Raw genomic sequence first — 23,841 nt, 5'->3', positions numbered from 1 at the left:
ACGAGGATCGATAACGCCACATCTTCCCTTTCCCTTTGAGAAAACTAAAGCGGCAATTTGCAAAACAAAATACAACAACTATTCAATGGAAGCGGTTCCATGAATGGCATTCACAAATACCGTATCGTTCCAGCTTTCTTACTTTTCGACCAAAGCGTGTCACATGTTCACCCTGTACCGCACGCGAAGAGGTTTCCGGTGGCGGCTGCAACGGATCACTTGTGAGAGCTTCCGTTCCGTTCTCCTCGGGACCGTCTGGGACAGTTTGTGCAATGGAAACAGCTTCCGTTCTCCTCTGTATCATCTAGGCTAGACAGAAATTCATACTCCCCGTCCCTGGAATCCAAGCCTCTGTTTGGCGCCTGCTTGATTAGCGCTCGCCGGTTGCGTTCAATCTGGCCCCCACTCTCCAAAACCACAATATACGAGCGTGGCCGCTTTGCGCGCTGAAGCACCACACCTTTTCGCCTGTAGTTCTTGACCCAAACAGAATCACCTGGCACCAACGGGAACATATGTGGGGCAGCATGCCGGCGATCATAATTTTGCCGCTGAGTCTCCCTGAAAGCTGCGTCTTTTTCCCGTGCTTCCTTGAGGTTGGGTGTCTTTGGTGCCAGCTTCTTCGGGTGGAGAGACAAGGTAGTGCGAAGGCGCCGCCCCATGAGTAGCTCTGCTGGCGTTTTTCCTAGGGGTCCCGGCGTGTCCCTGTATGCTAACAAAGCCAGATGTAGGTCACCAGATTTTAGCAACAGCTCTTTCACAGTTTTTACCATTCTTTCTACCTCCCCATTTGCCTGCGGGTACCTAGGGCTACACGTCACACGCTTGAATCCATAACAGTTCGCGAACTGGCTGAAATCCTGGCTGACAAATTGAGCACCGTTATCGGTTACCAGCGTTTCTGGTATACCGTGAGTAGAAAACACCTTCTTGAGATGATAAATAACTTCTGTGCTGCTAAGAGAGGTCAGCGGACACAATTCTGGAAATAGAGATAAGTAATCAACTATGAGCAAGTAGTTACAGCCTTTCACATGGCAGATATCCGCGGCAACCCTTTGCCATGGCCGAAAAGGTGTCTCGGTCGGGATCATTGGCTCGCACGGCTGGAAGCGAAATTGGGAACACGTGCGGCAGTCGGCAATGAATACAGCAAGCTGAGCGCTTAAACCTGGCCACCACACAGACTCCCTTGCCCTTGCTCTACACCTTACAACCCCCTGGTGGCCCTCATGAAGCAGTTTTAACATTCTGCTTCTAAGGCAGTGTGGCACAACAATGCGAGTGCCGTGCATGAGGACACCTTCACATACGCTCAAAACGGCGCGGTCCTACCAATAGGGCCTCAAAACGGCCGATAACGAAGGTAGACTAGGCCACCCCTCACGGACGTAGCGACACAACATACGACAAGTCTCGTCCTTCGCCTGTTCTTCGGCTACTAGCCCGAAGTGCTGCGACTCGCTCAACTCAGCTAACACGCCGGAAACGTAACAGTTGACTTCGTCGACCGAAAGAAAGTTTTTCGTCTTTTGGCCTGCCACTGGTGCTCTGGAGAGTGCATCAGCTATTTCGAGATTTTTGCCCGGGACATACTGCACCTCAAAGCTGAATCGCATTAGCCGCATTCTGAACCTTTGAATGCGAGGCGGAACCAGATCAAGTGGCGTCTTTCCTAGCAAAGTAGCCAACGGTTTGTGGTCTGTTTCCACAGTAATGTGCAGTCCACGCACATAGCTTTCGAGACGTTCCGCGGCCGATGTTATAGCTAAAGTCTCCTTTTCAATTTGCGCACAGCCCATTTCAGTTGGTGTCAATGACCTTGAGACGAAAACAACTGGCCGCTTTTCTTTATTGGGTTGTACTTACAGTAACACTGCTCCTAGGCCGTACGACGAAGCATCTGCAGAAATAATCGTTGGACGTTGTGCATCAAACTGAGCCATACACCTATCTGAGCAGATAGCACTCTTCACGCTATCAAAAGCTATCTGCTGAGGCGCCGCCCAGACCCACTCAGTGTTCTTTTGCAGCAGTTGACGCAAAGGCGTCGTTTGCTCAGCCAAGTCTGGAATGAATCGTGAACAATGATTAGCAAGAACTAAAAATCTGCGCATTTCTGCAACGTTCGATGGCTGCTTTAGATCTGCAATTGCGCGAATCTTCGCTGGATCCGGGCGTATGCCATCTTGGCTCACGCGGCACCCAAGAAAACAAAGCTCTTTTACACTGAACTGGCACTTTTCTTTGTTTAGGTTCACACCATTTTCGGCTAAGCGTTCCAAGGTGCGAAACAACCGTTCGTCGTGTTCCTTCTGAGTAGAGCCAAAGACAAGGACATCGTCCATTAGGTTCACTACGCCCGGAATTCCCTCAAGATTCTTGCACATTTGGTTTTGGAAATACTCCGCAGCCGAAGTTATGCCAAAGGGTAGCCGCTCAAAGCAATAACGGCCAAACGGAGTAATGAAGGTTGTGAGCGGCTGACATTCCTTTGCTAACCTCACTTGATGGAAACCAGAGTTTGCGTCGAGTTTGGAAAACCGGACGGCACCGCTGAGCAACCCGAGTGTCTCATCAACAGTGGGGAGCACAAACCTTTCGCGTTGCACCGATTTCTTTAGTTGAGTCAGGTCAACGCATATTCGCACTTGTCCTGACGGCTTCAAGACGGGCACTATGCCAGCACACCACTCCGTAGGCCCTTGAACTTTACGAATGACCCCATTCCTTTCCATCTCTTCCAGCTCTTGTTTCACGCCATCTCGCAGCGGGATGGGTATGCGACGAGCAGTGTGAATGGCATAGGGCACGGCATCTGGTTTAAGACGAATACAGTATTCGCCTTTCATGGTCCCCAGACCGCGGAACAAGGAACCAAATCGCGTCTGCACTACCTGATGAACTGATGCTTCGTCCACAAATTTAACTATTCCCAGGGCTTCTATTGCGGGTAAGCCAAGAATCGCATTGCTCACCGAATCGACAACAAACACATCCTGTCTAACCGAGGCACGCTTCCACAGAATGTCGGCAGTAAACTTTCCCTTCAAGTTCAACCTGTCACCGCCTGGTCCCATCAGAATAACATCAGTAGGCTGTAGTACCTTCGGCAGCGCTGGAAACGACCCTGGGACAACATTTACCTCGGCTCCCATGGCAAGTTTCGCCGAAACCACTGCATCATTAATAGCAATCTGAACAAAGTGAGCCTTTGCAGATGACACAGCCAAATCTCCCACGGAAAATGTCACACAGTTCATGTTCGGTTGCTCACCCCGAGGACTACGGATGCCTACCTCTGAAGGCCATGCTTCGGGTTCCGTAGTTCTTTGTGTCCGTGAGCAGACAGCTGCGAAATGTCCCCGGCGCTGGCACACGTAGCACAGTGCTCCTCTGGCAGGGCACGACGACCTCGAATGAGGGCCCCTACCGCAAGCGGCACACGTCTGGTGATCCGGACGTCTCTGGTTCGATGTCCGCCTATGAACAGTGTCGACTTCAGCCCTCGTCAGGGATTCATGCTCTTCGCGGTCCACAACGCTCCGAAGATCCTGCTGCTGTCGCTGCACAGCTTCTTTCAGGCGTGCCTTGGTGAGAGCACTTTTTATAGTCAGCGCCGCACCCATTTGAAGAGCTTCCGACAACTTTGCGTCCCGTAGTCCAACTACAAACCGGTCGAGAATCATCCGCTCTTTCATCTCCCCGTAGTCGCATCTATCAGCCAGCGTATGTAACTCCGTAACATACTGATCTACAGACTCGCCTGGATCTTGGTGGCGGCGGTGGAAGCACGCACTTTCGTAGACTAAGTTTCTCGTGGCGACAAAATGGGTGTCGAACTGTGTCTTCACCACGTCGTATTTCTTCGAGTCTTCCTGGGACAAGTTGAATGTCTTGAAAATGTTGCGTGCCTGTCGTCCCATCGTGTACAGCAACGTACGCACCTGAGCCTCTTGAGTTCGCTCATTAAGTCCTGAGGCGAATCGGTAGTCATCGAATTCTTGTATCCACCCAGGCCACTCGGACGCCTTGTCGAAGTTGAAGCTCGCTGGCGGCTGCACCAAAAAAGGCTGAGACGAAACCTTCGTTTCTTCCGACATTTTCTGGGCTGTTATCCGGCTGGTATACGATGCTGATGGCGGCCGGCCACAGGCGGTAACCTTACGTCTGCCGTGGGTCCCATATCACCTGGGCAACCACTTCTGACACCATGTGGTGTTTCGCAGGACGGCACATCGATGAATTCTAATGCGCGGCCCCCAGGCCCATGCCCAAAGGAAAAAGCCCTGTTTAGTGCAACCTGACAAGTATAGATACAGACACGGAGTACGTCACGCATGCGCCGAGCATCACAAGAGTACACGTGCACTTGCTACGATAGATACTATCACACGAGGATCGATAACGCCACACTGTCATTGTCCAGCACGAAGGGGGGATCATGTCCTCGAAGAAACGGGCCGTGGCGCGCACTGACCAGATGGTTCACGTTTCAGTGGTATCGTTACGGAGTGCGCCGCAGAAGAAGGTTGTAGGATGATTCGACAGGATACCGGGAAGATACCGCAGGAAACTAAAGATCTCACTAAAAAACGCCCAATAATTTAATAAATAAGCGCATGCTTGCTGACATAAGGAAGTTTAACATGTATAAAATCGAGCATGCTCTCAAGAACGGAGGTAGCTTAAAAGCAGTAGGCATAGGTAAAAACCAGATGTATGCGCTAAGAGACAGACAGGGCAATGGAGAATGTCCTTTGCAACATGGATAAGATAGTTAAAGCAGGCGAAGAGTTCTACAAAAATCTATACAGTAACGGATATAATCAGAACGTAACTGAGAGAGGCAGTCAAGCACAGCAATAGGACATCCCGCTGGTAACGAAGGGTAAAGTAAAGAAAGCCTTAGGAGCAATGCAAAGGAAGAAAGCAGCTGGTGAGGATCAGGTAACAGCAGATCTGTTGAAAGACGGAGGAGAGATTGTGCTACAAAAACTATTCAGGGGGACAAAGGGGCTCAATAAAAAACACGGACATAGAAGTAGGCAGAGACGAGCGCTTACTATCAACAGGCTTTATTCGACGTAGACCGTTAATATACCTTCGCTTTACCCAAGCGCCACTGTGCGAATCACAAGCACGTGGGTACCAGAGAAACAAAAAGAAATCAAAAGGCAGGCGATTACAGAAATCTATCTAAGAAAACCATTTCAGATCGGCGAAGTATCACAGAGGAGCCACTAATGCAGTTATCTCCTTTTTTTCTAATGTAATAGGCTTCCACCAGTTCAGTGACTCATCTGTGATACTTCGCCGATCTAAAATGCTTTTCTTCGATAGATTTCTGTAATCGCCCGCCTTTGGATTTATTTTGGTGTTCTCCGGTACCCACGTGCTTATGATTCGCACAGTGGCGCTTGGGTAAAGCGAAGGTATATTAACGGTCTACGTCGAATAAAGCCTGTTCATAGTAAGCGCTCGTCCATGTCTACTTCTATGTCCGTGTTTTTTATTGCGCCCTTGTGTCCTCCTGAAAAGTTATGAACCAACACGCCCAAATAGAAGTCCTTCCGAGAAAAACTAGCCCCCTGTATACGCAATGCCTTGTGACCTCGAGCATACCACGAGCTTGGAAGAACGCTAACATCATCTTAATTCATAAGAAAAAGACGTCAAGGACTTGAAGAATTACAGACCAATCAGTTTATTGTTCGTTGCCTACAAGTTATTTACTAAGGTAATCGCTAATAGAATCAGGACAACCTTGGACTTTAGTCAACCAAATGATCAGGCAGGCTTTCGTAAAGGATACTCGATATTAGACCTTATTCACGCTATCAATCAGGCGATAGAGAAATGCGCAAAATATATCCAACCCCTAAATATAGCCTTCATTGATTGCCAAAAAGTGTTTGACGCAGTGGAAACCTCAGCTGTCATGTAGGCATTGCGGAATCAGGGTGTAGAAGAGTGTTATCTAAAAATATTGGAAAATATAACGATTGCAGATACTTATAACTGTAGTCCTCCATGAAGTTAGCAATAAAATTCTAATGAGAAAATATCGGGCAGGGAGACATGATCTCGCCAATGCTATTGACCGCCTTTTTACAGCAGGTATTTCGGGACCTGAAACGGGAAATGTTGAGGTTAAGAGTTAATGGAGCATTGCTATGTAATTTGCGATTTGTATATGGCATTTCCTTGCTAAGTCACCCAGGACATGAGCAGAAAAGCATGATAAATGAGCTAGACAGGCAGAGCAGAACAGTGCAGATAAAAATTAACATGCAGGAAACCAAAGTAATGTTCAACAGACTAGCAAGAGAATAGCAGTTCGCATTTGGTAGGGAGGCGCTGGAAGTAGTAAGAGAATGTGTCTATTTAGGGCAGGTAGTGACCGCTGATCCCGAGCATGAGAGGGAAGTAATCAGAACAATAGGATTGGGGTGGAACCCATAGGGCAGGTTCTCTCAGCTCATGAGTGGCAGTTTACCAATATCCCTCAAGAGAAAAGTATACAACAGCTGTATTTTACCGGTACTCACCTACGGGGCAGAAACATGGAGGCTAACAAAGAGGGTTCAGCTTAAGTTAAGGACAACGAAGCCAGCTGTGGAAAGAAAAATGATAGGTGTAACGTTAATAGATCAGAAACGGGCGGAGTGGGTGAGGGAACAAACGCGTGTTATTGGCATGCTAATTGAAATCAATAAGAAAAAATGGGCTTGGGCAGGGCATGTAATGCGAAGGCAAGATAACAGCTGGTCCTCAAGGGTAACGAAGTGGATTTCAAGAGAAGGCAAACGTAGCAGGGGGCGGCAGAAAGTTAGGTGGATGGATGAGATTAAGATTGCAGGGATACGGTGGCCGCAACTGGGAAAGGACAGGGTTAATTGGAGAGACTTGGGAGAGGTCTTTGCCCAACAGTGGGCGTAGTAAGGCTGATGATAATGCTCTGCGACTTGTTGACGACGATGTAATTGTGCCACCCCGGTCCAGTGTGCTCGTTCTCGTGAAGAATGATTGCTTCCACGACTACGAGGGCAGCGCTGCCACCAACGTACACCTGCTGCTCGAGAAGGGAGTAGCCGTCGCTCGCTAGCTCGTCCAACTACAAGACAGTTCTGGCAGTTTGCTCCTTGCAAATTTTGCCGGCGAGTTACAGCATCTCTCACCAAGGGCATGGCTGCACCAGATGCTCCCTTACGTTACCTTTGCTTATAACAAAGTGATTGAGAGAACAACCCGCTTTTTCCCGTTCCGTATTTTTACAGAAGAGCGCGTGACGTCGATCCGATGCTTGTGTGCACTGGTGGCAACCACACACTACACGCGGGCAGCTTCGCCGAAAAAGCCATTAAACCCGTCAGATCGCTTGCTTGCGCACCAAGACAAAGGAAAACACAGGCTCCCGAAATTACAACCTCCGCCCTAGGTAAGTGCCCTATAAACAGGTGAGGGCGTGTGGGTGTGGGCCCATGTAAGCCAAAAATGGTTGTCCGAATTACAGTTTCTCCGCTATTAAGGACCGTATAAAGTCTTCCGCCACGTCGGCAACGTGAATTATAAAGTCGTTCCTGATGGAAGTGCGCCCGTCGGCGACTACGAACTGATATTGTTCCTTCGGGTGGTTTAAAATCGCCGCTCTCGGGTGACTGCAGTGCTCTTCACTCCGTATTTTAAACTGCGCACTCGCTCTCTGCATGCTATTCTTAACTTTTGTTTCCCGTCCTTATCGACGGCATTTTTCAACTTTCCTCTGTGGTTTTCCTGTCCACATTGGTTGTTTTTTTGCTTTTCTCTTTATTTGTAAATACTTTGCTTCTCATCAACACGATGCTTTCCTTTTACGGAGGAGCCACTACTGCCACTCGCCTCACCACCTCTACCTTCGCGCTGATTCAAGACGACGACTAAAAGGACACAGTCGCATTAGAAGCGGTTGGGCTGGGCTAGGTTTTTGGGAAGGAACTTTGCCGCTCAAAGGTTTCCGTCTACGTCTGCCGCTGGCATTCTCCTGCTTCGTCACAATATTGATGACCACGCTTTTGCATTCGTGCCACAGATTGCTGTCTTCCACCCCCAAGCTTGCACGCTTCGAACATATGGGCTTCTATAAAACTCACGCTACCAGTATATACCTGGGGGACCCGGGCTGAAGTTAGACGCGTCGAGTTCAGCGCCGTGAAAAACAGCCAGCGAGAGCAGCAAGCAGATTTCGTTGCACTCGGTGAAGTATCTGAGCTGCGCCGAGAGAAGCTAGGCAATAAATGCTATCTGCCGAACGCCGGCCTCAAATCGTTTAGTGTGTGCTCGCGGGTTTGTAGACGAGCAAGCGGCTGAGATCGCCAGTTTTTAGTCGCCAAATAGAACAACTCCAGTGCCGCATGTGCCACGCGGATTCTCTATACCTTTATCTCACCTTCCCCGAAAGCCGCTACCAGAATGACTTGCTTAAGAGACTGAGACGTGTGCGTCGATCGGTAAAGCCAGTAAGGCACCCGTTTTGAAGAATGACATTGTCCTCCTGCTGCCATCGTGAACACGTGCCGTTTGTTTCTCTCAGCTAGACCACTCGACAAGATTACTTTTGCGCCCCCCCGACAAAAGAATAATCCCGTGAAAGGGCGGGTACCTAGCCAGCGAGCGTTAAAGAACGAAGAGTTATGAAGACAACCAGCCAGTAACTTGTTATAGAGGCGCTGGTAAGACCTTAACGCATATGCTTCTGAAAATTGCGGCACCTGGTTTCATATTATGTATATTTTTGTACGCATTTTTTTTTTTCATTTTGCGAGCGCTTGACAGTGCTTCTTCTGAGGTAAATACTTCCGCATCTTTCATAAAATCTATGCCGCATGACAAAGCATAGAATGGTAGAGTGCCTTTGAGTGACGCCATGAGTACATTGCGCCCGGCAGAGGGCGTAACGCCAGTAATTAGATCAAACCACCTATAAATACGGCCTGAATAGAACGAGATGTATCAGCAGCAGCACTCAGAAGTGCAGTTTTAAGCCGCACATCTACTTGTGGGCAACGGAAACAACTGTGCCAGGGAATTTATTGCGTTTGTGAACTTATCGAGAGGGGTGTGCACTTCCTTACGTAGACGAACGCAGGCTAACCATCGCCGCATCAGTACCACAACTCGGCTCCTCAATGGCGGATATCCAGATGTAAAACCTGCAATTTCTGCTGCGTGGATTCCGTGCAGAGCAACTGTTGCGCTTGGACAAAGAGAACTTGTCGTGGTTGCCGCTACTTCGGGAACTGCCGCCCTCCGATGTTCACGGTGCGTTATGCGAAGCTACCCAAGCTGCTGAGAGCGACGAAATCCGTTTCCGGCGGATAGCATGCCTACTCAGCTGGATGGCGCAGCGCCAGCGCTTAGTTGCGTGGCGGGTCTTCCGTCTTACGACTGTGCCTACTTTTGATGAGGGTCCCGCTCTGCTAAGGCGCATTGCGGCTGCGTTGGTAGTTGGCGGATGCGAAGCAACTATCGGCTGGACACTGCACAGAGCTGTGTGCACCGCCTGCTTGCTGATCAAAGAGCCAGACTGCCCGATAGAGACGTACTGCGAAGTGTATGTAGCTCTGTGGCCGGGGCAGCCTTTGCTGGCCGCCGACTACCTGCCGATCACCATTCAGCAGCCATTGCTGACAGCTCTACGCGCAGCGCTGGGATACGATCCACGCTTGCTGATATGCGTGAATCACGACAACATTGACAACGTCCACCGCGACGGCTATCTTGCCCTGTGCGATGTGGCAGACCTCCACCTGTGATTCCATGCAACATGTAATTCTACGGCGGATGCGTGCGCTGGAAGTTCTGTCACCTCGTCAATTGAAGAAGGCAAGTGTACGACATAATTTAGATTCTTTTCTTCCCAAGAACCTTTTAGCTATGAAATAATGTTAATAATGTTAAGAAAATATACATTACGGTTTAATATAATAGTTACATTATTTTAATACTAATTATTAAAAAACTCTTTAGGGACACTTTAGAACATGTTAATGTGGAATTAAAAAAAAAATTCAGAAATGTACACAGTCGTCCACATCCAGCCTGAACGTGACTTCATGCCGCCGCCATAACGCGGAACGCCTCTCGCTGATTCTTGTGGAACTATTGCGCAGATCCGATGAGAGCCGGAGGCAGGTCCTCTGCATTCGTCGTCGGCTTCAGCCTGCTACTACAGCTGCTAGGGGCCGAGGCAAGCGCAGGGACCGACTGTATTGGCCGACAACGCTGGTGCATCCGCCTTGTGATTTCCCATGACCTCCTGGATTTGATGGCATTTTGGAATTCTTTTTAGCCACACACACAGGTTGTTGTTGTTGCCTGTATTTTGTTTTGTTCTCGTTGTGCGTTTTCCCTTGCCTCCGCTTTCGCTTCGCCGTGTTGACTCTAATTTTGCTATGAATTAAAGAAGCATTCTGTACTTATTAACTTCGTTACTCCCTTCAGCGTTTGGCTGCATGACAGTGAGATTTTGCTGGTATGTGGCCTTCAGTAATAAAGTTGATTGTTTGCGTCAGGGCTGCTTTCACTTTCATGGTTCCTCAAGCCACTGGGCTCTTGGCGTATTGGATTGTATATAATATGGCCCGTTTGAAAATGAAAATTTATTTGGTACTTCAGCCCTGGTGCTGCGTTCTTGTGTCTCTCTTTCGTTCTTGTTGGTTTGCGCTGACGCTTTCCCCGATTGTGCTGAGCTGGGCTAGTTTGGCTCGTCTGTCTCTTCTTGCTTCTCCTTTCATTATTTTGCATACATCCCCCTATAACACAGAGGTAAATGATGTGAAGGTAATATTTGTGGGATATCAAAAAGGGTGCTCTCTTCGGTTGCTTCTATCTACTAAAAGTTGAATTCTTCGCGGGATCTCGACGCCTCTAGTTACCTGTAAATATTCGAAGCCACGCCTGATCAAGCCCACATTAACGGCGAGAACTTTGTCGGGTGTGAAGCCTCCGTAGTCAAACAGGATAACCATGACCAACGTTTGGGCGGTTGGATCCTTAGCCAAGTGTTTCATGCACAACACAATGGCCCGGTGAACATCGACGTATGAAGATTCATCTAGATTCCATGAACCTGAGAAAAGAGAGAAAATGCGGCTGTTTCAAATGGAGTCTACACGTCAAGTCGTAGGTGCCAAATATTTCTTCTGTATTCAGATATTTTTACTCTATCACCGGCACTTCCTTAAAAGTATTCGTGATTTTGGGATTAATTATGTGCTTCAGGTAGAGGTGGAGCCACTGCTCGAGTACATGACTCAGCTTATAAAGTTTTTTTTTGTAAAATAACTACGAACTGGAGGTTGCGAAAAAAGAGCCGACCGCTCTCTAGACGTCAGCATAAGCTTCTCAGCACAGTTGCGATGACTCTGACTGAAATAGTAGTCTGTGGCCTCAGGTGTCTGAATATTTCCGTGTGGCACCTGAATTGGTCAACGGCCTGTTTGTCGGCCGTGTAAAATAATTACTTGCTGCGCCGAATCGAGTAATATTACAAACCTCTCTTTAGTAGGCATGCAGCATGCGCTTTAGACTAGAACAATTTCTCTGTGTATGCTACATCAAGCACTGAGCGTAATATCTAAAACATCTCCAATACTAAACACAGCTCAGTTTTTAACGGAGACACCAGAAATGGCATGCAAAACAGACGCACCTTTTAGCAGGCTTTGTCGCCATTCTTTTCGAACACGCCATGAGCGCTCTTTTCGGAAACCTTCTGGAGGCCAGCACAACACTACATACTGTCACCCGTCAGCGTAGTTCACCGTCTCCTCCGCGCCGCGAGTCACGATCGCCTTCTCCACGCCGGTTTTCGCTCTCTGGGTCCCGTTTCGCCTCAGGACAACGTGGTTCCTCGAGCCCTCATCGGGAAAACTAGCTCCGGCGGCCTTTGGAGGCGAGGCCTCCGAACGAAAGCTTCCACCACCGCACCAACCGAATCGCCCCGACGTCGCACGCCGCATCGCTTCACAGTTTTCCCCGACGCGCCTTTCGAATCGCCGTGATGCCGCAACCCCATCGCCGACCATCTTCCGCCGCCGCACCGACCAGATCGCCCCGACGCCGAACGCCGCATCGCCGATGAGTTTGCCCCAACGTGCCGCTTGAATCGCCCCGAAGACGCCACCCCAGTCGCCGACCAGCTTCCGCCGCCGCATCGACTGAGTCATAAACAGGGTCTCCTTGGATATCCCTGTTCTCGTCGACACAAAGGAGGTCAGCGCGTTGGTCGATACGGGCGCAGATTACTCTATCCTTAGCGGACGGCTTGCGACGGCCCTGAAAAAAGTGACGACACCCTGGGACAGTCCCGACATACGTACGGCCGGCGGACATACTGTTGCACCACTCGATATGTGTGCGGCCAGGGTTACCGTTCGAGGCTGCATATTCGTTGCCACTTTTGTCGTTCTGCGCGAATGTTCTCGCAATGTCATCCTTGGCATCAACTTTCTTCGCAAGCACGGTGCTATCATAGACCTCCCGAATCACTTGGTAACGTTTTCTACCTCCAAGGCCACAGAAGAACCTGCGCACCAGGGTCCTCGGTCCGCCCTGCGAGTCGCCGACCATGCCATTACGGTGCCACCCCGCTCCAGCATTCTCGCTAGAGTTACCTATGACGACCCACATTGGGGACTCCGGGTTGTCGAGCCTAATGTCTCCCTGGGATGCGGTTTGGCCGTTCGTCACCATCGACTATAATACCGCGACGCAGGAAAGCGCCCAGTTTACCCCGTTCCGTCTCGTGTATGGCAGGGAGGTCCGCGTGATTTTAGACGCCATGCTCCCGTACGCGCGACGCAGAGCTCCCCCCTTAAGCAGGCCACTTCGTGGAACAAGCAGAGCAGGCCCGTCAGCTGGCCCGCTTGCACATCAAGGACCAGAAATCCGCCGATGCTCGACACTATAACTTTCGGCACAGGGACGTGCACTACTAGCCGAGTGACCAGGTGTGGGTGTGGACACCCGTGCGGCGCAAGGGGCTGTGCGAAAAGCTTGTCAATAGGTATTTTGGCCCGTAAAGAATCCTGCGCCGCCTGAACAGCGTCAACAACGAAGTTGTGCCCCATGAAACTGTGATCGCCTGCACTCAGCGTCAACAGCCTGAAATTGTGCATGTAGTGCACTTAAAGCCGTAGTTTTCGCGTCACTGAGCGCTGTTTTCACGCTGTGTTTCGTACCTTTATCCCCTTACCCCACGTGCGAACTTGGCTCTTCCCGCATCTCAACTAGCGCGAATTGTATAGTTCAGCTCACCCCTATTATTTTTTTCCTCCTCCTTCTCTCCCCGTACATATCCCATTTCACATCGAGACGTTGTTCACTTTCGCAGGGGGGAATAATTCCACGCGCCTAACCCGCCGCGGGGCGTCCGCGCTGAGTCGAAAGCGACGACGCAGCGGCGGTGGGCCCTCGAAGCGCGCTTGTTCGGTTCTTTGTCCTGGAACCTGGCTCTACAATTAAAAGAAGTCTCCCAGTCTTGGGTTCTTCCCGACGCCTACCTTCACGGCTCATCTGATCGTGACAATATAATTATACCTCAGGTATTAACGCAGCAAGAATATTTTTTGCTACGCACCGTAGTCTTCTGAGTGGCTGCCGCAACTGACGTGACACGTAGAGCTAAAGACTCGCGTGCTCTTTGATTAACCATTAAATGACATATTAGATAGCACTGTTGCGGAAGACCTTCTCGCCAGGTGCGCCCGCGAGCCTGTATACGTGTACATCCGCGCCATTCCCGAAATGCACTTTGGCTGCACATGTCACAAGATAGGCGTATCTTGTTTTAAAGTTTCTGTTCACTCCAGAATTTCTTTACTGATGCGTACAAATGCTGGCGCACTTGAAGATCGCAGTATGAGACGGCAACGTCTCACTTTTTCTTTGGTTTCCGAGATTTTGGCACGATAATAGCTGGCCACTGGGTTACCAACGCTTTTCAATAGGTGGAAACAACGAAGCCTTCTACCTACATCAAAATGATCTCTACATATGCTCGAACAGTTCGCTACAATATGATGGCAGGGTGCTTTGGAAACATAACCAACCGGGTTTGAATAGGAAGATACGGCGTCCATGTACGTCCTTTTCTTGCTTGACCATCATAAGTTTTCGCGTGGCCGGAGACACTTTGGAGGGCAGAAAGTCCCGAAAGACCGGACCGCTGGTTTTCCAGATCTTGTAGTACTTGCCTTACTCTGCAACTAGAGTTCTTGTCTTTCACATTATTTTTCCTAGCTTCTGCTTATTTATCGAAACCCTGGGCTGAGGCATCCACTGAAAGTGAGGAAATTTCTGCGTCTTCATTTTTTGCATACAAACTACTGCCTGCTGTCACTGGAAAATATTCGAAGCGTCGCAGACTGCAGCGTCGCATGCTTTTGGTTGCAGATTGAGAGCACTCAAGTCTTCAGTTTTAAGCCCTTAGTTGCGTGGCAACGTTTGTAAGGTATTTTTTCTTTATCCTGCGTCATAGATGCCTCCTTTGTGTCCTCTAGTTTTTAAAAGGAACGATTACTTTTTAAAAATCCGTTTCCACCTCTAAAATGAAAAAAAAACAAAACATGCGCCGACACAGCGAAAAGCTAATTGTCCCCATAAATACCTGCATTAAGTAAAGCAAACTAAACGTTTTTAAGATGATTACGACAATAAATAAAGGACAGTTTGAGCGCGGCTTTGTAAAGCTTTGATCTTGCAATATACTCAGGTCCTCTTTAGACGCACCCTTTAGACGCACGTGTAGGAGTTTACAGTTCCAAAAGTTTCTTTATTTTCAGCACAAACTCGTTTGGAAAAAAGACAAAGGTCCTCGGTTTGGGATGCTTGCATTGCTGATTATTTTTAACATGAATAACCAGAAGATGAAATTCACAAAGATTTTCAGATGGCAGCCGTTTTGTACCTAAATCAAAACTGAATGACAAAGAACACAACACGCAGCTTGTATCCTGACATATCTCCCTGTTCTTTTCGAAACCGCATAGTATTTGGTGATGACGATGATGCGCAATGCACCGAGCAGCTGCGTGCTGTATATGCCACTCGAACAGAGCTCAACAACGAGCGTGTGTTGCAGTTTAACACCACGTGTGATCGGTTGTGAGAATGTCTCTGCATAGCGGAATAGTGTGTGTGGAATAGTTAGTCGTATACAGTACTATGCGGCGGGCATGCATTGTGCAATCGTGGATTAGCGGACAGACGACAGACGGGAACTAGGTGTGGGATTTCTAAACAATCAGTATATTGCTGGCAACATGGAGGAGTTCTACTGTATTAACGCGAGAATGGCAGTTATCGCAATTAGGCTTAATGAGAGGTACAAGATGAAGGTGGTGCAGGTCTACGCGTTTACATCCATCCATGATGACCAGATTGTTCGAAGATTCCATGAAGACGTGGAATCGGCAATGAACAAAGTAAATATGCAGGGGGCACTTTGGTTCTCCAAAGTCCTGCAAGGGCAAACGGTTTCCTGGCGCACTTTGTTTTTTTTTTAGTTCTCATATATTATTTTTACTTTTTGTTTGTTTTATTTTTATTTTTACTTTATTTTTATCTTCGTTTGTTCTCTTTTTTCCTTCTTTACGTTTTTTATTTTATTTAGGACGCCCACGCATTCACTAGATGCGCCTTTATTCATACCCAAACCCTGAGCCTTCGTGGCGGATTGTTAGCGTCTCCACTTCAAATGTCAAATGCCCTGGTTCAATTTTGAGGAAAAACACAGCGCACTCCTAAGACACGGACAAAGAAAGGCAAGACGATACAGCGCTGACTTCAACTGATTATTTTATTGTGGAGCAACATATATATATACGTTCCGTTATATATACGGAGCGTACATATATATACGCCTGGTTCCATTCCCAGCCTCGGCAGTTTTTTTTTTAAGTACTGACGCCGAAATGCGGACACATTTGCTAACATTCCTTGGTCACGACATTATGAGGCATAAAAGGCTTTCGCCTTAAAATCACAGTACACTGTACTAATCTGTGACTTCAGTGCGAAGGTAGGCAAGAAGCTGGCCAGAAACTATGCAGTAGGCTACTATGGCGTAGCCTCCAGGAAGAGCATGGAAAAGTTATTAGTAGAGTTCACTGATATAAATAACTTACTGATCATCAATGCCTTCTTCCTGAAAAGAAAGAACAGAATGTGGGCGCGGAAGAGCCGCTATGGTCGAATAAAAAGGAAATATATTTTACACTATGCGCTCACCCTGGCATCGTAGACGATGAGTTGGTGCTCGCAAAGGTGCGTTGTAGCGATCACAGAACGGTAAGGTCTAGAATTAGCACAGACCTGAAGAGAGAATAGAAGAAATCAATGAAGCGAAAGCCCATTAACAAGTTAGCGGTAAGAAGGAAAGTAGAGTCATCCAGAATGCTGCTGCACAACAGATATTCCGCTCTATCATACGAAGGCGATATTAAAGTTCAAGCAATCTACAATAATGTCATGGTTATCACTACGGAGTTAGCAATAGAAAGACGCGGTAGGATCGTTGGACAGGACACCGGGAAGCTATCTCAGGAGAAAAAAAGTGTAATATAGAAACGCCAGAGTTTGAAACAACTAACCCCATGGACAGAACAGAACAGATAGAGCTATGAAAGTTAATAATTAAGCCCAAGGCAGCCGACATAAGGCAGTTTAATATAGAGAAATAAAGCATGCTCTCAAGAACGGAGGTAGCCTAAACGCAATGAAGAGAAAACTGGGCGTAGGTAAACACGTGATGTATGCGCTAAGAGACAAAAAAGGCAATGTCATTAGAAATATAGAGAAGATAGTTAATGTAGCTGAAGAATTGTAGACAAATCTATGCAGTCACCAACGTAATCAGAACATTAACGAGAGTTGCAGGAGTGCAGAGCAACGGGACATGCGGCCAGTAAAGAGGAAGTAAAGAAAGCCGTAGGACCAATGCAAAGGTGCAAGCAGCTCTCTTGAAGAATGGAAAGTAGCTCTCATTCTCTTGAAGAATGGAAAGTAGGTTGTGAGAAAAACTAGCCACACTGTAGACTCAATGACCTACGACCTCGAGCATACCTATGCTTCCTATGCTACCTACAATGTATTAGTCCTAATCAGTGCGATAGTGTGTTTTAGTGTATAAGCAGGTTTCATTGTATAGGAAGAGCAGGCCATTGTCAGGTGCGAAATTACGTTTTGCTTGCTTTTCCTTGATTTGCGCAATGTAGGCCTGAAATAAACAAGAACAAAAATACGAAGAAAGCTAACTATATCTCAATTAATAAGAAAAGCGACGGCAAAGCCTTGAAAAACTTTAGACTGATCAGTTTCTTCCCGTCGCCTGCAAGGTATTTAGTGATGATCATGGCGATTTATTACGGCCCAAGGACATCTGTAAGGCATTTACTAAGTTAATCGCAAATATAATTACGGCAACCTGAGATTTCAATCAACTAAATGATCACGCAGGGTTTCGGAAATGATACTCGACAATAGACCATATTCACAATATCAATGAGATTATTGAAAAATGAGCAGAATATCACCAACTCCTATGTATAGCGTTCATTCGTTACGGGAAACCATTTGACTCCGTGGAACCGTCAACTGTCATACAGGCATTGCGGAATCAGGGTGGAGATTAGTTTTATGCGAAAATGCTGGAAGATATCTCTAACGACTGAATTCAGCAATAAAGACAGCAATAAAATTATATTAAGAAAGGGTGTCAGGCAAGGACACACGATCTTGCCAATGCTATTGACTGTCTATTACAAGGACTTGTGCCGAGGCCTGGATTGGGAAAATTTTGGGATAAGTGTTTATGGAGAATAGCTAAAAAATTTGCGATTCACTGATGACATTTCCTTGCTAAGATACCCAGGAGACGAGCTGGACAGCAGGGGCAAGGAGTTAGGCAGCGCAGAACAGTGGGTATAAAAATTAACATTCAAAAGCCGTAGTAGTGTTCAACATCCTCGCAAGGGAACCGCGAGGTGGGCGCATTTGGCATGTTTTTTGAGGTGATGAATGCAGGTTACCAATATCCCTCAAGAGAAAAGTATAGGGCAGCTGTATGTTACCGGTACTCACCTATGGGACAGAAGCGTGGAGGCTTATAAAGAGGGTTCGCCTTAAGTTAGGGACAATGCAGCGAGCTACGCAAGGATAACTGATTTGTGTAGCTTTGAAAGCCATGAAGCGTGCAGAGTGGGCCCCGGATCACACGTGGTAATGACATCCTAGTTGAAATCAAGAGGAAGAAATCGGCCTGGGCAGGGCATGTAATGCGAAAGCAAGATAACCGCTGGTCCTTAAGGGCAACAAAGGAAGAAGTAAAGAAAGCCTTAGGAGCAATGCAAAGGAAGAAAGCAACTGATGAGGATCATGTAACAGCACATTTGTTGAAAGACGGAGGAGAGATTGTGCGAGAACAAATAGCCATCCTGTATACGCAATGCTTTGTCACCTCTAGCGTACTAGGAGTTTGGAAGAACTCTAACATTATTTTAATTCATAACAAAGGAGATGTCAAGGACTTGAAGAACTACAGAGCGATAAGCCTACTGTCCGTTGCCTACAAGGTATTTGCTTAGGTAATCTCTAATAGAGATAGGACAACCTTAGACTTCACACACCCAAATGTTCAGGCAGGCTTTCGTAAAGGATACACAACAATAGACCATATTCACAGTATAAATCGGGTGACAGAGAAATGCGCAGACTATAAGAAATCCCTATATATAGTCTTCATTGATTAGGAGAAAGCATTTGACTCAGTGAAATCCTCAGCTTCCATGTAGGCATTGCGGAATCTGGGTGCAGAAGAGTGTTATGTGAAAATATTGCAAGAAACTTGTAACGACTGCTCAGATACCATACTCCAGCATAAAGTCAGCAACAAAATTCCAATAAGGAAAGGTGTCCGGCAGGGAGACACGATATTGACAATGGTATTCACCGCCTGTTTACAGGAGGTATTCCGGGGCCTGAAACGGGAACAGGTGGGGAGAAGAGTTAACGGAGATTACCTAAGTAATTTGCGATTCGCTTGTGACATTGCCTTGCTAAGTCACTCAGGACATGAGCTGCAACGCATGATCATTGAATTATACAAGCAGAACGGTGGGGCTAAAAATCAAGGTCCAGAAAACTAAAGTAATATTCAACAGTCTAGCAAGAGAACAGCAGATCGCTGTTTATGGCGCGGTGCTCGAAGTAGTAAGACAATATGCCGACTTAGGGCAGGCTGTGACCACTGATGGCGACCATGAGAGGCAAGTAATTAGAAGAATAAGAATGGGGTGTAGCGCATATGGCAGGTTCCCTGAGATCATTAATGGCAGTTTGCCAATATCCCTACAGAGAAAAGTTTACAAGAGCTGTATCTTACCGGCACTCACCTGTGGGGCACAAACGTGGAGTCTAAAAAAGGGGGTTCAGCTTAAGCACAACAAAGCGAATTATGGAAAGAAAAATGATAGGTGCATGTTAAGAGGTCGGAAGCGAACGGAGTGGGTGAAGAAACAAACGCGTGTTAATGCCATCCTAGTCGAAATCAAGATGAAGAAATGGGCTTGGGAATGGCATGAAAAACGAAGGCAAGATAACTGCTGGCCCTTAAGGGTAACCGAGTGGATTGCAAGAGAAGGAAAACGCAGCAGGGGGAAGCATAAAGTTAGATTCTTGGGAGACGCCTTTGCCCACCAGCGGGCATATTCAGGCTAATGATGATGATGCTCAGCGACTTGTTGACAACGGCGTAATGGTGCCACCCCGGTCCAGTGTGCTCGTTCTAGTGAGGAATGATTTTTTTTCCACGACTACGATTGTAGCACTGCTAGCAACGTACCTCTGCTGCTCGATAATGGAGTGTCCGTCGCTCGCGGACTTGTCCAACTGCAAGACGCCTGTGGTAATGGGCTCCTTGCAAATTTTGTCAACGAGTTGCAGCATCTCGGCAAGGGCACGGCTGTCGCCTTCCTGTATGACTCGCTATGTTTCCTCAAGTGTGCGCCCTAGAGACAGCCCCTCAAGACCGGGCTCCAGCATTCCGTGCCCTTCCGCCCGTCAGAATCAATCCGGACTTGGCGCTGAGGAGCAGACTCTTCTCTCGGTGCTTTGTGCGGATTGCTTATCAGGCGCGCCAGTGGACCTGGCTTCCCCGGAAATCATTGAAGATTTTACATTTTTTATTTCTGTTAGCGCAAACGATATGGCGCAGCTTCAAAGGGCGGACGCAGAGGTACGCCGCTCATCGCGTACCAAGAAGGCTGCGATGGTCCCCGTGTTCTTCGTGTTTTCCTTCGTGGGCTGCATTCATTCCCTCAACAAAACGGCGTTCTCTTCAATCGCAACCTTGACAGCAACACCGTAACAATTCTACTCGTAGAGCCGTCACAGCTGCGTTCCGATATCTTGAGCGCTTGCCACGACGAACCATCTGCCGGCCACATGGGAGTCAGTCGTACCTTAGCAAGGATTGCGCAGAGGTACTACTTTCACAGATTACTTCCATCAGTGCGGTCATGCGTCAAAACCAGTCGTAACTGGGCCGTAAGTCACCACTCTTCAAAGCCACCGGATTTCTTCACCCCATAGCGTCTCCGAAAACGCCTTTCCAACAAGTTGGAATGTACGTACTCGGCCCATTCCCGCTGTCACGCGCTGGAAAACGTTGGATTGCTGTCGCGACAGATTATCGACGCGGTACGCTGAGACAACGCCGCTTGCGAACCGAGCTGCTTTCCAAATAGCCAAGTTTTTTGTACGCAACATCGTGCTGTGTCATGGTGCCGCTGAGGTTATAATTCCTGACCGCGGAGCTGCTTTCACGGCCCGCTTGAATAAGGCGGTCTTAGATCTGACCCACACCAGCCATAGGCGTACTACGGCGTATCACCCACAGACAACTGACTTGGTGGAACGCCTTAACAGAGCCTTGGCTGACATGCTCTCGATGTATGTGGATGTGGAGCATTAAACGTGCGACCAATTTCTCCCATACGTAACATTCGCGCACAATAAAGCCTTTCAAGAACCAACGTGGCTCACACCCTTACAGCTTGTTTTCGGTCGTCCAGTTATTACGTCTTTGGATGTCATGTTGCCTGTCGACCCTCATTGTGACCAAGAGCCTGATCTTGACGTCACCGCTTTCGTTCAGCGGGCTGAATAAGCACGTCAACTGGCCAGGCAGCAAACAGAGCGTCAACAGCACGTCGACGCTACCCGCTACAATCTCAGGCGGCGATTTATTACTTTCGAGCCAGGCTACCTTTTGTGGGTTTGGACACCAATTCATCATCGTGGGTTTTCTGAAAAATTACTGCGTCGATACATCTGACCTTACCGTGTTCATAGCCACATTCTCGACGTGACATACAAAGTTTCACCGGCAACCCCAGTCCGTTCAACGAGCAGACCACCGCGTCCGGGTATTGTGCACGTCGTTCGTGTGAAGCTCATCAAGGCGATGCTGCAGAGGAGGAAGCAATGATACAGCTCAGAATTGGAGGAAGTAGAGGAACATCGCCTTCTTGCTTTCGACCGCTCGGAAGCCTGGAGCAGTTCTTCGGTCCCCGATTGTGTGGCGCGTAATATTCGTGACAATATATTATAGGTTTTCGCCAGTTCCAAACAACGGTTCGCTGCAGTTTCAGTGCAAAACTGATTTTATCTAAGCGACGCCTAGCCAGCACTCTGTCGCCAGTGCACCCGCGGCTGCACATCCGTATAAAAGCTTGTAACTAGCGCGCCTAGAATGTAGTAGAACTTTTTGACGGGTTAGTTGGTACATTGTCTTGAAAGAATGTCGTACGCCAAAAAAGCACGAAACAGGAAGGAAAAAACACAGAGCAGGAAAGAGGCGCAACTTCCAACTTTAATAACAATTCTACTATTCCTTTCCTGTTATTAAAGTTGGAAGTTGCGCCTCGTTCCTGTTCTGTGTTTTTTCCTTCCTGTTTCGTCCTTTTTTGGCGTACGACATTCTTTCAAGCCTAGAATGTATTCGTGCTGCTAGATTGCAAAGAGGCTTATCTATCGCGAGTTTCTTTTTAACGAATTATCCATAGCTGAAATTATTTTGCGATACCCTTAGAGCTTAGTATTAGGGGATCGACTGTATAAGTGTAAATGTCTTCGTAGTCATTTATTTGTATCTGATGGCCGATGAATAGAGAACTATTCCGAGATACATTGCATTCAAAGTGATTTTATTGGCAGGCTCACGCTCCGTGTACCAGTAAAAGGTGTGGCCAGAGTCTTTATGGTGTCTTACTAAGCGTCTGAGCGATTATTCCTTTTGAAGACGTAATTTTAGAGCTACCTTATTCATCTGATGGACAATTCTCTTTCACCTATGTACGCCGTGAAACTATTATGCTGAGAAATGGGGACGTCCAAAAGACAACTCAAGCTACACAAAACTGACCTCCCAAAGCAATGGTTGCTCAAATGCTTCAGCGAAATACCATAAAGACACTGGCCATGCCATGAATTGGAACGAGGCATGTGTGACTGCCGGATAAAAACAAATATCCGTGAACCCGCGATCGAATCCGACCGCGGCGGCCTCGTATTCTGGGGGGTGCAGCTCAAAAGGCGCCCGCGTGCTGTGCAATGTTAAGCATGGGGACCGCCTATCCGGGTCCCCAGGCGGTCGAAATTATTCTGAAGACCTCCACTACGGCACGTCTTTTTTTCTTCTTTAATTACCTCCTTTATCATTTCCTTATGGCGTGGCTCGCGTGTGCACCGACGTATGTGAGGCAGTGACTGCGTCATTTCCTTTCCTCAAAAAGCAATTTTCAACGCTTGGTCACGGCACCCCTCTGCATTAAGACGAGAGAGAGAGAGAGAGAAAAAAATTTATTGTACAAGAAATTCGGGGCACGCCCCAGGGTCCCTGCACGACCCCACTGCACTCAAGTGTTTATGTTCCTAAGGTCCAAAACACTGGCCGCCCGGCCGGTGGCGATAGTCTGCACGGCCGGGTCCTCCGAGCGCAGCCGGGGCTTCCAGTCGTCCCAGGTCTTGAGGTTCTCTGGGTCCCGCGGGGGAGGGTCCACCGGGCAGAGGGAAAGGATGTGGAGGGAAGAGGCGAAAGGTTCTGGGCATAGGGCGCATGCCGAATTGGGGACGGAGCGATGATAGTGGGCGAGGGTAAGGGGTGAGGGGAGAGAGTGTGTCTGTAGTCTGCGTCAGAGTGTTGCCTGTTTGTTATCTAGGGAGGGGTGCGGCGGGGGATAGAGCTGGCGTGAGGCTCTGTAGGCCTGCGTCAGCCCGCTGAATGAGTGCATGCGCTTCTTCGTGAATCCCCGATCCGACGCCGCCTGAGTCCGGTTTAAAGAACCTCGGGCTAAAAGGTTGGCGGGCTCGTTTCCGGGATTCCCGGAGTGCGCAGGCACCAATATCAGCTCCACTTGGCGGAGTGGGGGTGCATCGGACGAGTCCAGTATGCCAAAAGCAGGGACATGGAGTCGGCCTCATGGAAAATTTAGAATCGCAGTTTTAGAGTCACTTAAAATGTACCGGGCTTCCGTTCGGGTGATAGGAAGTGCAATGGCGGCTTCCTCTGCAGCCTCTGCAGAGGTGTCTGGAGGGAGAGGTAGTGTGAGGAGGGTGGATAAAGAGAAATCCACCGCAGCTGCTGTCGCTTCATCACCCGTGCAGGCAGCGTCCAACCATGCGGCGTCCGGCTCAGGGCTATACGCTCGATGGAGTGCCTTCGCACGGGCTCTGCGGCGCTGCTCATGGTGAGACGGGTGCATATTCCTCGGGAGCGGCCTGATGAGAAGCTCTCGGTGA

At 48.3% G+C, this 23,841-nt stretch overlaps 2 protein-coding genes across 2 annotated transcripts in view; both read right to left on the bottom strand.

The window, feature by feature from the left end:
- The window catches only part of LOC149327062 (retinaldehyde-binding protein 1-like), a 210,171-nt gene that overhangs the window by 7,871 nt on the left and 178,459 nt on the right, over window positions 1–23,841 (bottom strand). The window contains exon 3 of the mRNA XM_089564773.1: window positions 10,917–11,110. Within this exon, the coding sequence (XP_089420899.1) occupies window positions 10,917–11,110 (194 nt within the window). The remainder of the gene's footprint in view (window positions 1–10,916; window positions 11,111–23,841) is intronic.
- Window positions 216–4,103, bottom strand: LOC149327064 (uncharacterized). Its single transcript, XM_089563425.1, has 2 exons — window positions 3,278–4,103; window positions 216–712 (listed from the first exon to the last, which is right to left on the bottom strand). Exons 1-2 carry the CDS (start codon window positions 4,101–4,103, stop codon window positions 216–218), a joined length of 1,323 nt encoding a protein of 440 aa, XP_089419551.1.

This window comes from Amblyomma mixtum, chromosome 10 (assembly GCF_055824585.1).
Source record: "Amblyomma mixtum isolate Tamu chromosome 10, ASM5582458v1, whole genome shotgun sequence".
Classification (NCBI taxonomy): Eukaryota; Metazoa; Arthropoda; class Arachnida; order Ixodida; family Ixodidae; genus Amblyomma; species Amblyomma mixtum.
The sequence above is the reverse complement of the archived record's forward strand: the minus strand, read 5'-3'. Positions and strand labels throughout refer to the sequence as shown.

Bases quoted from the DNA above. Each gene is read 5' to 3' on its own strand.
- LOC149327064 (XM_089563425.1), bottom strand. From the start codon at position 4,103: ATGTCGGAAGAAACGAAGGTTTCGTCTCAGCCTTTTTTGGTGCAGCCG. The intron at 713-3,277 runs GTGAGCAACCGA...TGGCTTTGTTAG, and splicing joins AGGCATCCGTAGTCCTCGGG to CATACAGGGACACGCCGGGA.